This window comes from Euleptes europaea, chromosome 2 (assembly GCF_029931775.1).
Source record: "Euleptes europaea isolate rEulEur1 chromosome 2, rEulEur1.hap1, whole genome shotgun sequence".
Lineage (NCBI taxonomy): Eukaryota > Metazoa > Chordata > Lepidosauria > Squamata > Sphaerodactylidae > Euleptes > Euleptes europaea.
In genome coordinates, this window is record NC_079313.1 from 27,168,929 (window position 1) to 27,183,474 (window position 14,546).

At 44.4% G+C, this 14,546-nt stretch overlaps 1 protein-coding gene across 2 annotated transcripts in view; it reads left to right on the forward strand.

The window, feature by feature from the left end:
• The window catches only part of SMG7 (SMG7 nonsense mediated mRNA decay factor), an 81,861-nt gene that overhangs the window by 47,011 nt on the left and 20,304 nt on the right, over positions 1-14,546 (forward strand). For both annotated transcript variants that reach the window (XM_056844037.1, XM_056844039.1), the window contains exons 13-17: positions 350-469; positions 2,038-2,476; positions 10,035-10,179; positions 10,815-11,200; positions 12,995-13,369. In XM_056844037.1, coding sequence (XP_056700015.1) covers positions 350-469; positions 2,038-2,476; positions 10,035-10,179; positions 10,815-11,200; positions 12,995-13,369 — 1,465 coding nt within the window. The remainder of the gene's footprint in view (positions 1-349; positions 470-2,037; positions 2,477-10,034; positions 10,180-10,814; positions 11,201-12,994; positions 13,370-14,546) is intronic.

The window sequence follows — 14,546 nt, forward strand, 5'->3', positions numbered from 1 at the left end:
ACACATTGTTGTCTGACCCCAAGCCCTTAGCATTGCAAACAGGTTCAGGGTTGGTTATAAGGGATCTTGTCCCTTAAGGGAAGTGGGTTAAGGAAAGTCCTTAATTGCAAAGGTGTCAGAAGATTTTTGTCCCCTGCTATGAAACACACTTATATCTCGCAGGCAATTATCTAAACTAAAACTACCTTAAAATAGAAAAAAAAATTGAATTTCCATGTACAATGTTATAGTGAAAATGAGACTTGCAGTAACGTTAACTCCACCACTGCATCATTATTGTTCTCTCATGTGTCCCTTTGTGTCTGGTTTATAGCCCGACTTCTCGTTCTCTGTTTATGTTAACAACCAGGAACTTAGATTTTTCCAAAGGCCATCAGGGGATTACTGGAGACAAAGAAGGGCAGCATCGGCGCATACGGCAACAGCGCCTGATCTTCGCGGGCAAGTGGATTGCTGACAACCAGCCAAGGTATCGGCACAGCTGTTGGCATCATCCCTCGCCCTTCTGTGCATGACGTGTCTGTTGCTTGGTGGCGATGTGGCTGTGTAGATAACCACAGGTGTTGAAAATGTGCTGCAGGACATTGTACTTGACACTGCGTAAGGCAGTGCGTGGGAATGTGCTTGTCACACTCGGCTCTTAGTGAAGGAAAAATGCTTAATGTATATCCATTTTAGAAGAAGAGTTTTTATATGCCGACTTTCTCTACCACTTAAGGGAGACCCAAACCGGCTTACAAGCACCTTCCCTTCCCCTCCCCGCAACAGACACCCTGTGAGGTAGGTGAGGCTTAGAGAGCTCTAAGAGAACTGTGACTAGGCCAGGATTATCCAGCTGGCTTCATGTGTAGGAGTGGGGAAACAAATCCGGTTCACCAGATTAGCCTCCGCTGCTCATGGAGGAGTGGGGAATCGAACCCGGTTCTCCAGATCAGAATCTACTGCTCCAGACCACCGCTCTTAACCACTACACCATGCTGGCTCTCCTTAAGAAGCAAGCAGCCTATTTAGCATGCAGTGCTAGAAATGTGCCTTGAGTTTGTAGGGCTGCAGCATGTGCATTAGTTTGGTATCAGTGGGAGAAGGCCACTGTCAGCTGTCTTATACATTGGTTTATTGGTCTGTCTAGGCTAGTAATGTCTGACTTGCAGTAACTCTCCAGAGTCGCAAGTTTCCCAGCTCTGACATCTACAAAAAATAAAGCCATGGTTTGGAGGGAAAGGCAGCTTTATAGCTACCCCACTCTTCAAATAGTTGTTCCAGCGACACTGCATGTTTCAAAGAAGAAGCCAAATCATTTTTTCTTCCTGGTAAGAGAACGAGTGGGGTGTGGTGGTAGCGTTGGGCTATGAAGAGAGAGGCCCAGGTTCTAATCTCCATTTTGCCTTGAAGCTCACAGGGTAAATTTAGATCAATCATGCACACTCTCAGCCTAACCTCCCTTACAATGTTGCTAAGATAGAAGCTGGGCGAGGGCTGTGAGCAACTTGGATAGTTACAGGATTTTTTTTTTTTTAGAGTGAATAATCAAGATCTCTTTTAAACACCTCTAATATATTGATGCTAAGAGTGGTCTTTGTAGACTTCCCTTTTTATTGTGTAAAGTAACATCCTCATTCCCCTCTTTATAATGAGATGTTCTCAGTTTCCAGCTTTTATTTACATTAAAGGCTTCTCCCAAGCCTCCCCTGCCATTTCAAGTATGGTCTTAGAAAAAAATTCACACTTGTTAACTATTGGTTATTTGGTATTCAGTGTTATGTTAAACATAATTGGGCAGTTGCTTCAATTTGCTAAATAAACCTTTGCATAAGCTGTGTCCTAAGCTACTTGCCTTTGACTTCATCTGATATGAACCGGGAAACGCATAAGTCAATTTGATTAGTGCTCTAAGGAGTTTTGCCTCACCATCAGCTTATTAGGAGCTGGTGCTGATATCAAATAGTTATGCTTGTTTTGCATTCTGTTTTTTGTGTGGCTTGTGGCCACAGAATGTGGCTATCAATGTAAGGTCAATTCCGTTTTGTTCTATTAAAGGCTGATCCAGTGTGAAAATGAGGTCGGGAAACTCCTGTTTTTGACCGAGATCCCAGAGTTACTACTTGACGAGCATAGCGAAGCCAAACAGAGTTTTGTTCTGCAGGAAGCATCCTTTACAGAGCCACAGTTTGCAGATGGGAGTCCAGGACTAAAGTCAGTGCTGTCAACAGGTCGAAACCTAAGCAGCAGCTGTGACACAGGAGATAAGCCAATGGTGACATTCAAAGAGAACATTAAACCGCGAGAGGTAAACCGAGAGCCAAGCCGAGGCTATCTAACAAAGGAAGCGAGTAGGGAAAGAAGGGATTACAGCAAAGGAATAACACTCAATAAAAATGACGGGAAGAAAGACAACAACAACAAGAGGAAGAATGAGACCAAGAAATGTGGCATGGAAAAGATGCAGGAAGCAGGGAAGCAGAACGTGGCGGTGCAGGTAGGGCTTTGTGGTTTGGCTTGAAGGGATACCTCCTGGGAATTTCTTGATGCAGCCACTTGAGTTCACTTCAATATGCGGAGTCCATGAAACTTTTTAAAGCTTCAGTCTAGCCTAGTTGATCTTTGCTTGAGGTTAAAAATTCTGGGCTGATTCACTTAGCAGATGCTCAGTGAGAGATGTGCTGAAACCTCCCTGAGCCTGTAGTGGCCATCAGTTCAGATAGCCGTGACACTCACCTGAGGTCCGTGACCCACACCTGAGGCTGGATCTTCTTACAGCCTTTACCTTTCCCAGCACTTCAGGCAAGGATGGAATCATTGCCCACTTACAACAGCTCCTCATATTTCTTGTCACGAGGAACATAGAAATAAATTGGTTTTTCCTTTGCTTCTTTGGTCTTGACTGTTCTGGCTTCATTTGGAAGTGGAAATGGAAATGAAACCAAGTGAATGCACAGCACTGTTTGGGGTGGGGTGTCAAGAGAGTGGGTGAGACAAGGTAGGGGCTAGTTGGTGACTTCAATAAGTGTTGGAACCAGTAGCCACTGCGGGCATATAAAGGGTTCTATATACATGGTCCTTCATTTAAATGGGTAATTTCTGAGGTCAACCCCTATCACGTTTTTGTTTTGTATCCCCTTTAGGCGCCTCCATCATTTGGCGGTACTGGGTTGGCAGTCTCCTTCTTCACAAGCTCTGTCCTACCTGCCCACCACCATAGATAATTTTTTTTGACCGTTTGCTTCTTTAAATGTTCTCCTGGTGCTTTGTGATTGATGAAAGCTGCTGAGGAGTTAGTCTGCCAGTCCTCCTTTCCAAATAAATTTGCCCCAGTATTCTTAATGGCTGATGAAGTTTGTCTTTTTATCAGTTTTCTTTTTATCAGTTCCCTGACAATGAAACTGAGTCAGATTTTAGAACTTCAGCAAAGTCAGTCTGATGCCCCTCTCTTAGGGTAGCAGGGAGGGCAAAAGAAAAACTGCAATGCTCTCTTTAAAATAAGCTCACATTACTGTTCAGGCTATTTTTTTTCTGGGGAGGATAAGTAGATGTGTAAGAATTAAGTGGATTTTTAAATAGCTGTTTTTCTGCTCACTTGAGGTTAATAAGAAAGAACGCCACCAGGCAGTGGAATGTACTGTACTTTCACAGTGACTAAATAGATCAGGTGGGGAGATGGTCATGATGGATTTTTGAATTAAGAAAAGAGAATCGTTCTTTGCTACTGTACAACCGGCAGATCCCACCTGAGAACTTCCCCAGAGTGATTACTCACTCCCACTTTGACAGCAGCCAAAGTTTGTTTAGAGTTGGCTATTCTCATGAGTCCTAATTCAGGAGATACCTTTTTGTTGCACCAAAGATGTGAAAATACCCCACCATGAGTTTTTGATTCACTACCCTTTAACCCCTCGTCTCTACTGCAAGGTGTATTACTTGGCTTCTTTCTCACGAGCCCTCTGGATATCGTTTTCAGGAAATATCCATTGCTTCTGGTGCAGTGAGGCTGGTGTCGGACTCTTTTCCATTGCAAAGTTATGTAACTTTGCTCAGAACGTCTCCTTGTTAGGCAGAAATAATTGTCATATACATTATGGAATATATATTTTTCAGGATGATCAAACTATGCTAGTTTGTGGTGGAAAGGAATGAGCAAGACAAAATCTTTTGTAGGTCTTGCATGACACATATAAAATGCACAACACAGAGAAACTTGGAGTGGATCAGCACTTTGGAAGTGCTCAATTTAATTTTTCAAAGTAATAAAATCTGCACCTTGATTCTTTCTGGGGGGCAAAGAGCAGCACAAATGGAAGGGGGTTGTGCTGTAGGCCAGCACTTGAAGCAAGAGACAAAAGAACTGTAATGCAGAGGTATTTTCGTCTAAACGTGCAGTATATGTATATTCTCAAGGGATGGAATATTCATAGCAGAATATGTATAGGCTGATAGAAATTTAGCAGTCTTAACTCATTTTGGTGTTCCTCTTGCACTGTACTATTTCTGGTAATCCCTAGTTAAGAAGCTTGGAAGGTTCCCCCTCCTAATCTCCAAATTCTCCTGATCAGTCACTTGAATTCTGCCATTTGTTGCCTAAGTGACTTATAGAAATGTCGTATTAAAGATTCTTTCACCTCAGTGTGAGAAATCAATCATGCTTGAAGCCGCTTTGAGGCTGTAATCTGCAATAAGGGAAACAGGAGTACAATGCAGATCGAGCAGTAATTTCATTAAGTATTGTATGAGCCTGTGTTTGTAGAGAGTGTGCCAGGTTGGGGGGGGGGGAAAGCTGGCTCCCACCCACCTGGTGTACCCACCTGTCCTGCCTTTGGGTCTCCAGGGCATACTTTAAAAATTTAAGATATTTATGTACCCACCTTTCCTCTGGGCATCCCAGGACCCAAGGTGGGTAAGAATAATGTCAAAACAATAGAAACAGTTTAATAAAACAAACATTAAAATACCACATTAAAAACAACCCATGCCCCAACCAGCAGGGCAGTTCCTCTTTGCCCAGGCTCAGCCCACCCCAGAAGCTCTCAGGAACACGTCTGTTACGCAGCTTTGCTGAAAAGCCAAAAGGGTAGGAGGCTGTTCCAGTGGCATGTGGTACCCACGGAAAATCCTGGCCTTGGACCACTGCAGTCTACGCCTTACACAGAGATGAGGGGGATACTGATAATAGACCTTGCTTGGAAGATCAGAGCTGCCAGATGGGAACACGCAGGGAGAGACTGTCCTACGGGCATGTGGGCTCCAGGTCATGAACGGCTCTAAAGGTGAGCAGTAGCATCTTGGCATTGGCCTGGAAAACTGAGTGGCCGCCAGTGAAAGGACCTCAGAATAGGAGTAACGTGGTCCCGTCAGCTAGCTAACAGTCAAGCTGCTGCATTTTGCGCCAGCTGCAGTTTCCGGGCAGCCTGATGTAGAGCATGTTATTGTAATCTACCCCTGAGGTTATTGAAGCATGGATCAATGTGGCCAGATCAGACATCTGCAAACAGGGGATCCGTTTCCTAACTTGTTTTGCAAATACGCTTGCTGGGCGGCGGGGGGAAGGGGTGCTACAAGTAGGAATTGCAACATGCATTGGTCCAAACTCTAGTGACATGCTGTCTTTTGTATGAATGGGTGATTGTATAATTTGGGTCACTGCATGTAGGCCTTACGCAGATGCTTATTTTCAGATATGTACAGATTTTATTTAAAACATTTCTGTGCTACTTTTCCACCCAAATCAAAGTCCCCAAGGTGGCAAACAGTAAAACATTTCAGACATCAGAGGGTATTCCTGGTGAGTAATGCAGTCCATTGCTGCATTTAGCTTCTACAAACACAGGCTTGGATCCACCAGAGGATTGCCATGGATGGTGGTGGTGCAATCTTCAGTGATTACCCCACCAGCTTGCCCTCTCATGCTGTTCCTGATAGTCTGCTGTCCCCCAGGAGAACCATTTTGGGGGACAGTGGGGATGCACTAGGAAGGGGGTGGCAAGGAAGTTGCTTTCCACAGAAAGGAATCCCTTGTGCATGTATAAGTTACTGATAGATACAAGCCAGAAAGGGCTGAGAACTCTGTGCTTTCTTATATGAAGATGGACATCTTTGACAAGAAAAAATAAAGATCCCGCAGATGTATGTTTGAAAACAAGTAATTTTTAAGAATACCGGGTTAACAATTATTTCTATCTAGGTTTGTATTTTAATGTTGCTCTTGTACATTAAATAACAATGTTTAAATTCATTTATATGTCCTCTAGTATTGAAATGGGTATGTAACTTGCAGATTATGTAACGTGCAGGAACAGCTAGGCAGGCACAGTTGGTGAGTCTCAGTGCGTGGATGAGACGGTGGTGCAGGGAAGAATAAGGTACTGGGCAACATTTTGGGACAGGCCGGGCCTATACAAAAGGGATGGGCTCCACTTGAACCAGGATGGAACCAGACTGCTGGCGCATAATATAAAAAAGGTGGCAGAGCAGCTTTTAAACTGAACCTGGGAGAAAAGCCGACAGGAGCTGAGAAGCATCCGGTTCGGTTAAACTCAGTGCACACTGACAAAGGGAAAATTGCTTCAGATTGACCACATAGGAATTACTTAGACATGAAAGGGAACGGGGAAAAATGATGGATAGCCACTTAAAGATACCCAAAGGCACATGCCAAGCAAGTCGAAAGAGAGAAACAGTGTGGAGGTGTTTCTATGCTAATGCTAGAAGCCTCCAAGCAAAAATGGAATTAGAGTGCATGGTTTTAAGAGAAAACATAGATATAGTGAGCATTACAGAAACCTGGTGGAGGGGAGAGAACCAGTGGGATACAGTCATCCCTGGTTACAAATGGTATAGAAATGACAGGGAAGGGCATATTAGAGGGGGTGTTGCTATGTATATCAAGGAAGGCATAGTGTCTAATAAGCTAGAGACCATAAAAAGAGCAGACTCGTACACACAATCCTTATGGGTGACAATTCTGGGCCCCAAAGGAGATTTAGTACTAGGGACGTTCTATCAGCCCCCTGACCAAATGGCTCAGGGTGATTTTGAGATGGAGAATGAAATTAGGGAAGCATGTAAAGGTAATGAAGTAGTAATAATGGGAGACTTCAACTTCCCTCATATTGATTGGATCAATGTATGCTCCAATCAAGCCAAAGAGATAAAAATTTTAGACATCCTAAATGACTGTGCCCTCAAACAGTTTGTTATAGACCCAACCAGAGGGGAGGCAATCTTGGATTTAATACTCTGTAGTGCTGCCAGTGACTTAGTGCGGGATGTGGATGTAGTTGAGCCAGTTGGCAATAGTGATCACAATGGCATCAAATTTAATTTATATGTAAGTGGGAAAGTGATTGGGAAATCTCACACAATTACCTTTGACTTTAAAAGAGGGAACTTCTCTAAAATGAGAAAACTGGTAAAGAGGAAGTTGAAAGAAACAGTTAGGAGGGTTAAATCTCTTGAAAAGGCTTGGGGGTTACTCAAGTCCACATTACCAGAGGCTCAGCTAGCTTGTATACCACAGGTCAGGAAAGGTAGTAATAAGTCCAAGAGGTCACCACCATGGCTAACAGGTAAGGTGAAGGAAGCAATTAGAGAGAAAAAGTCTTCCTTCAGAGACTGGACGTTTTGCCCAAACGAGGTGAACAGAAACAAACACAAACTTGCACAAAGGAAATGCAAGCAGATAGAGATGCAAAAAAAGATTTTGAGGGGCATGTTGCTAAACACATCAAAACAAACAATAAGGAATTATTTAAGTATGTTACCGTAGGAGTAGGAAACCAGCTAAGGAAGCAGTTGGACCATTGGATGACAATGGGAGTAAAGGAACTCTAAGGGAGGATAAAGCTATTGCTGAAAAACTAAATGAATTCTTCTCATCTGTCTTCACTGTTGAAGATACAGGGCAGATTCCTTCTCCTGAACAGAGATTTTGGAGAGGGGAAAATGAGGAACCAAAGCAAATAGTGGTAACAAGGCAGGGAGTCCTAGAACGTCTAGACAAACTGCAAACTAACAAGTCACAGGGACCAGACTATTCACCCTAGAGTTCTTCAAGAACTCAAATGGGAAATTGCTGAACTTCTAACAAAGATATGTAATATGTCCCTTCGAACAGCCTCTGTACCAGAGGATTGGAGAACGGCCAATGTAACACCCATTTATAAAAAAGGTTCTAGGGGGGACCCAGGAAATTACAGGCCAGTTAGCTTAACATCTGTACCGGGTAAATTGGTGGAAAGTATTATTAAAGATAGAATTGTCAAGCATATAGAAGGGCAAGGTCTGCTGGGCAAAACCCAACATGGCTTCTGTAAGCGTAGGTCCTGTCTCACTAACCTATTAGAGTTTTTTGAAAGTGTCAGTAAGCATGTGGACAAGAATGAGCCTGTGGATATTGTGTATTTGGATTTCCAAAAAGCTTTTGACAAAGTCTCCTACCAAAGACTGCTAAGCAAACTTCATAGTCATGGAATAAGAGGACAAGTCCTCTTATGGATTGAGAGCTGGCTGAAAAATAGGAAGCAGAGAGTAGGAATCAATGGTCAGTTCTCACAATGGCGGGATGTGAGCAGTGGGGTGCCTCAGGGATCTGTGTTGGGACCGGTGCTTTTCAACCTGTTCATCAATGACCTGGAGTTGGGGTTAAACAGTGAAGTAGCCAAGTTTGCAGATGACACCAAATTATTTATGGTGGTTAAAACAAAATTGGACTGTGAAGAGCTCCAGAAGGATCTCTGCATACTGGAAGAATGGGCATTAAAATGGCAAATGAGATTCAATGTCAGTAAGTGTAAAGTGATGCATATTGGGGCAAAAAATCCCAACTTCACATATACACTGATGGGATCTGTGCTGGCAGCGACAGACCAAGAAAGGGATCTTGGGGTGGTAGTGGATAGCTCAATGAAGATGTCAACACAGTGTGCGGCTGCTGTAAAAAAGGCCAATTCCATGCTGGCCATAATTAGACAAGGAATAGAGAATAAAACTGCTGATATCATACTGCCCTTGTACAAATCTATGGTGAGACCACACTTGGAATACTGTGTACAGTTCTGGTCACCACACCTAAAAAAGGATATTACAGAACTTGAGAAGGTGCAGAAAAGAGCAACCAAAATGATTAGGGGACTAGAGAAACTGTCCTATGGGGAGCGGTTAAGACGCTTAGGGCTGTTTAGCTTGGAAATAAGGTGGCAAAGGGGAGACATAATAGAGGTCTATAAAATTATGCATGGTTTGGAGAGTTTTTCTCCCTCTCCCATAATACTAGAACACGGGGTCATCTGCTAAAGCTGGAGGGTGAGAGACTCAAAACAGATAAAAGGAAGTATTTTTTCACACAACACATAGTTAAATTGTGGAACTCCCTGCCCCAGGATGTGGTGATGGCTGCCAGCTTGGAGGGCTTTAAGAGGGGAGTGGACATATTCATGGAGGAAAAGGGTGTTCATGGCTATTAGTTAGAGTGGATGCTGGTCATGCTGCATACCTGTTCTCTCTAGTATCAGAGGAGCATGCCTATTATTTTGGGTGCGGTGGAACACGGGCAGGATGGTGCTTCAGTCGTCTTGTTTGTGGCTTCCTAGAGGCACCTGGTTGGCCACTGTGTGAACAGACTGCTGGACTTGATCTGATCCAGAAGGGCCTTTCTTATGTTCTTATGTTAACTTTGCTCAGAACTTCTCCTTGTTGTGCAGAAATAATTGTCTTATACGTTATGGAATATGCATTTTTCAGGATGATAGAACTATTCTAGTCTGTGGTAGAGAGGAATGAGCAAGACAAAATCTTTTTATAGGTTTTGCATGACACATATAAAATGCACAACACACAAACTCGGAGTGGATCAGTACTTTGCAAGTGTTCAATTTAACTTTTTTTTTTTTTTTTACTGAATGTAATCTCACGTTTTTTAGCTTAGTCGGGGGAAGGGAACCAAAACCACTAGCCAGAACCAGCATATCTCTAGCAGACTTTAGTTTAAGGAGAAAATGAAGAGAAGTAAAGGCAGAAATTAATGAGTGAATTGCTTGTCTTCCTAGGTGAAATCGCAGACAGAGTTGAGGAAGACTCCCGTGTCTGAAGCCAGGAAAACACCAGTAACTCAGTCTCCAAACCAGGCCAGCAATTCCCAGTTCATCCCCATCCATCACCCAGGAGCTTTCCCCCCACTTCCCAGCCGGCCAGGTAAAAAACGGAAGTGTGTATTCTTTTCTGTTTGGCTTTGTTCTCCAATGCCTTTGACGTACTGGATAGGAAGAAAATACAATATTCATGCTCCCTGACGGTCCAACCCAAGTGGGTGAGCTTTACGTGCTGCATCCAATGTTTCTTTATCAGACATCTTTTATCATTTTTATAGTCCTTGAAAGGTGACACAAGTATTTCACTCAATTAACATTGTTTTATATTTAACATGTTTCTGCAAACTTTCTTCGAAGTGCAGGTTGTTAGCATGCTTCTTTTTGACATTGCCCCAGTGAACGATCAGAAGCGGACTGTAAATTCTCACCCAGTTCTCTCACTGGAGGGAGGGAATGAGTAACTGAAACAGGGAGATTCTTTGGGGGTGGGGTCCTGTTAACTCTGCAGTCACTTTTTAAAGAGGGGCTTAAGTGGAAGGAGCAAAAGAAACTTCCTTCCTTGTGCACCCTCCTCCCCCAGGCAACAGATTGTAACATCCAGTGTTTAACTTATTATAGAAAGTTAACGATTAAAGAACAGCTGTATGAATCTTAAAAGTGCAACTGCGATTTCTTTGCAGAAAGCAAATTTCCTCTTTTTAAAGTGGGCCTTCATTTGTGTGTGTTTTGTCTCCAAAGGCTTCCCACCGCCAGCGTACGTCATCCCCCCTCCTGTGGCTTTCTCTATGAGCTCGGGGTACACTTTCCCAGGGGGCGTTTCTGTCCCAGGAACCTTTCTTCAGCCTGCAGCTCACTCACCTGCAGGAAACCAGGTGCAAGCTGGGAAGCCCTCCCACATTCCTTACAGCCAGCAGCGGCCCTCCGGACCAGGCCCGATGAACCAGGGACCTCAGCAGACGCCCTCCCCTTCCCAGCAGACCCTCTCATCCTTACCAGCTCAGGCAACAGCACAGTCTGCCAGCCAATTACAGGTCCAGGCTCTGGCCCAACAGCAGCAGCAGTCGCCTACAAAAGCTGTGCAGGCCTTAGGGAAGAGCCCTCCGCACCACTCTGGATTCCAGCAGGTGAGGTGTTCTGTGGAAACGGCCATTTTTTTCTTCAAACTGCCGTTGAAAGAACAGCTAGATCCAAAGACTTCTACGCTGTAGAGCCAGCATGGTGTAGTGGTTAAGAGCACTGGTTTGGAGTGGTGGACTCTTAACCTGGAAAACTGGGTTTGATTCCCCGCTCCTCCACATGAGTGGCGGAGGCTAATCTGGTGAACCGGGTTGGTTTCCCCACTCCTCCACATAAGGCCAGCTGGGTGACCTTGGGCTAGTCACAGCTCTCTTCGAGCTCTCTCAGCCCCACCTACCTCACAAGGTGTCTGTTGTGGAGAGGGGAAGGGAAGGTGATTGTAAGGCGGTTTGAGTCTCCCTTAAGTGGTAGAGAAAGTCAACATGTAAAAACCGACTCTTATTCTACATTGCTCTGCAACACAAATTCAGGTTTGGGTCAGAAGTAGAAGTTCTCTGCTCAGATCTAAATTACCTGTGACTGCCATATATTGCAGACTTTGGGGTGGAAATGTACAAGGAAGAAGGTGCAGGGGGCTAAGAGAAGAGTGAGAATAAGGGGGGTGGTACCAGCATAGTGGTTAGAATATCGGACTAGCCTCTGGGAAACCAAGGTTTGGATCTCCACTCTGCTGTGGAAGCTTGCTTGAGGGGCTTTGGGCCTCAGTCCCTCTCATAGCCTAACCTACTTCAGAGGGTAGAATAAGGTGGAAGGAGGGAAAACGGTGTTGTAAGCTTCTTTGGGTCCCCATTGGGGAGAAAAGTGGGATATAAATATTTAAAGGCATGGGGCAAGCAGAAGAAGGGAGCACTGCAAAAACCTATTCAGAGGGCTCATATAGTACTCGTACCGCGTCTGAGATAGCATGCAGCTTGAGGGCCAACCTTCTTAACCCCAGGGCTCCCCCATATCTTTACCAGTTGCGTTCATGTGGGATTTTGGGCTGATGTGGCTTGTCAGACTCCTGTACCGCTGACGTGACAAGACCTCATCTGCTTGAAATCCTTCTGCATTAAAAATGGATAAACCCTGATGATGAGATTTTAGTCCATCCTTCTGAGGGTTCTGCCTAGTAAACCACTTTCCAGCTTTTTCTCTCTCACCTTGAGGTCTAAGGAGTTGGCTCTCAAACTGAACATTCAGCCAGTTATGCTTAGTGGCACGGAGTGCTCAAGCCTACCCAAGTGTGTTGTGGTGGTGTGTCATAGTTGTTTGAACTGTGCATCTTTTTGTGTTGTGGTTCACCGAGGACATGGTGCACACTTCAGTGGAGAGGGGAGAAAAAGAACCTTCCTCTCCTTTATTGTGATATCTGAGGAATCTATCAAGTCTACTTGCCTGGTAAAGTCCAGCATGACCCATTGTGGAATATTTTTGGTAGAAAGCATGTCATTGGGCACACTAACCTGCTGGTGGCCAAATTGGTTGCATAATTCAGTGGGTCTCCTGTTTTAAAAGAACAAATTGTTGTGCTGAATGCAGGAGAGCCAGTACAGTGTAGTGGTTAAGAGCAGTGGTTTGGAGTGGGGACTCTGATCTGGAGAACCAGGTTTGATTCTCCACTCCTCCACGTGAGCAGTGGACGCTAATCTGGTGAACTGGATTTGTTACCTCCCTCCTACACATGAAGCCAGCTTGGTGACCTTGGGCTAGTCACAGCTCTCTTAGGGCTCTCTCAATCCCACCTACCTCACAGGGTGTCTGTTGTGGGGAGGGGAAGTGAAGGTGATTGTAAGCCGGTTTGATTCTTCCTCAAGCGGTAGAGAAAGTCAGCATATAAAAACCAACTCTTCTTCTTTTAGTATTCCCAGCTAGACACATCCAAGCAGCTCTGGAACCCTCCTCAGGTCCAAGGCCAGTTGGGGAAGATGTTGCCTGTGAAGCAGCCCTATTATCTTCAGAGTCAGGACCCCCTAAAACTGTTTGAGCAGTCGTTGCAGCCTCCCCTCATGCAACAGCAGCAGCCTCTGGAGAAGAAAATGAAGCCTTTCCCCATGGAGCCATATAACCATAATCCCTCGGAGGTCAAGGTGCCGGAATTTTACTGGGACTCTTACGGCATGGCTGATAACCGTGTGGTGATGGCACAGCAGCAAGCCAGCATGGACCGCAGGGGGAAACGGCAGCAAGGAGTCTTCCGTCCAGAGCAGGATGGAGTGCCTAGGATGGGCTTTGAGGTAAACATGCTACTGAATTGATAAGCTGCAGGCAGAAGGTGGAAGGATGAGGATCGTTCCCCATACGTCAAATAAATTTAATGGGGTTGTTTGTGGTGACTCTTAGGGGGATGCCAATTAGGGAGGGCAGGTGGGGCAACCCCCCTCTCTGCTGTTTCCATTTAAGACATAATTTGGTGCATCTGTATATCCTGTTGGTTCCATGCACTGACTATTGTTAGAAGCAAAGGGAGCTACATACTAGGTATGCGTGCTACTTTTGACAGATGGAAAGGGGGTGTTGCAAACAGGGTTGAAATGTTCGCCCAACTGGCTGATAATAGGACATAGGAAGTGGAGCTGCAGGTAGAGAAGTGCCTGCATTCTCTATATAGCAAGTTTCTAGTCCTTGATATGCATTCATTTTCAATCACAGATCAGTTTCCCCTTCCCCTTCCTCCTGCCCATGCAAGGTCAAGAGCAATACAGGGATTGTTGCCTTCCCCTCTTAATAGTCTTCAGTGGCCCTCAGTGACATTGTCATAATACCAGATCTGACTGACTGGCTTGATGTTGACAATAAATTCACAACATGATCGCTGATTGGCAGGGATCATTATATGAGGAAGAAGCAGCCTAATGAAAAAGAGGCAAAAAAAAAAAAAAGATGCTGAAGCAACTGCTGCAAGGAGCAATGAATTAGTAGGTGAACAGGTGCCCTTAGTGTGTCACCTGAGTAAGAGGAGAAGAATGGAGAATCAGACTTTATTTGTAGTCATAGACCATCAAATATCCCAAAAAATTGTAATTAAATATATGCATAAATAGTTATGAACTGATAATACAAAAGACAAAGATGTAGTGGAGGTAAAAAAACTGAAAGGGATAAAATCCTCCAAAGTACACATAAAATGGTAGAGAATGGAGCATTTGTCCTGTGGAAGGTTGTACAGTTCAAGATCCAGTTTGTGGATTTCTGCCAAAATAGAGACTGGTATAAATGAGTATGTGTCAGACATTATCACAGAGCCTCCACTAGCTAAGATTTAGTTGCTTAGACCATACTAGTAAAGAAAAGCAAATAAAAGAAGGCTGTCTTGTGGTAGCACTGGTTCATAACCACAGTTGGAATAGCAGACATAAAAAGAAGTAGGAGCAAGGCCATGTGGCCCTTATACTTGACTTAAGATAGAGGGGT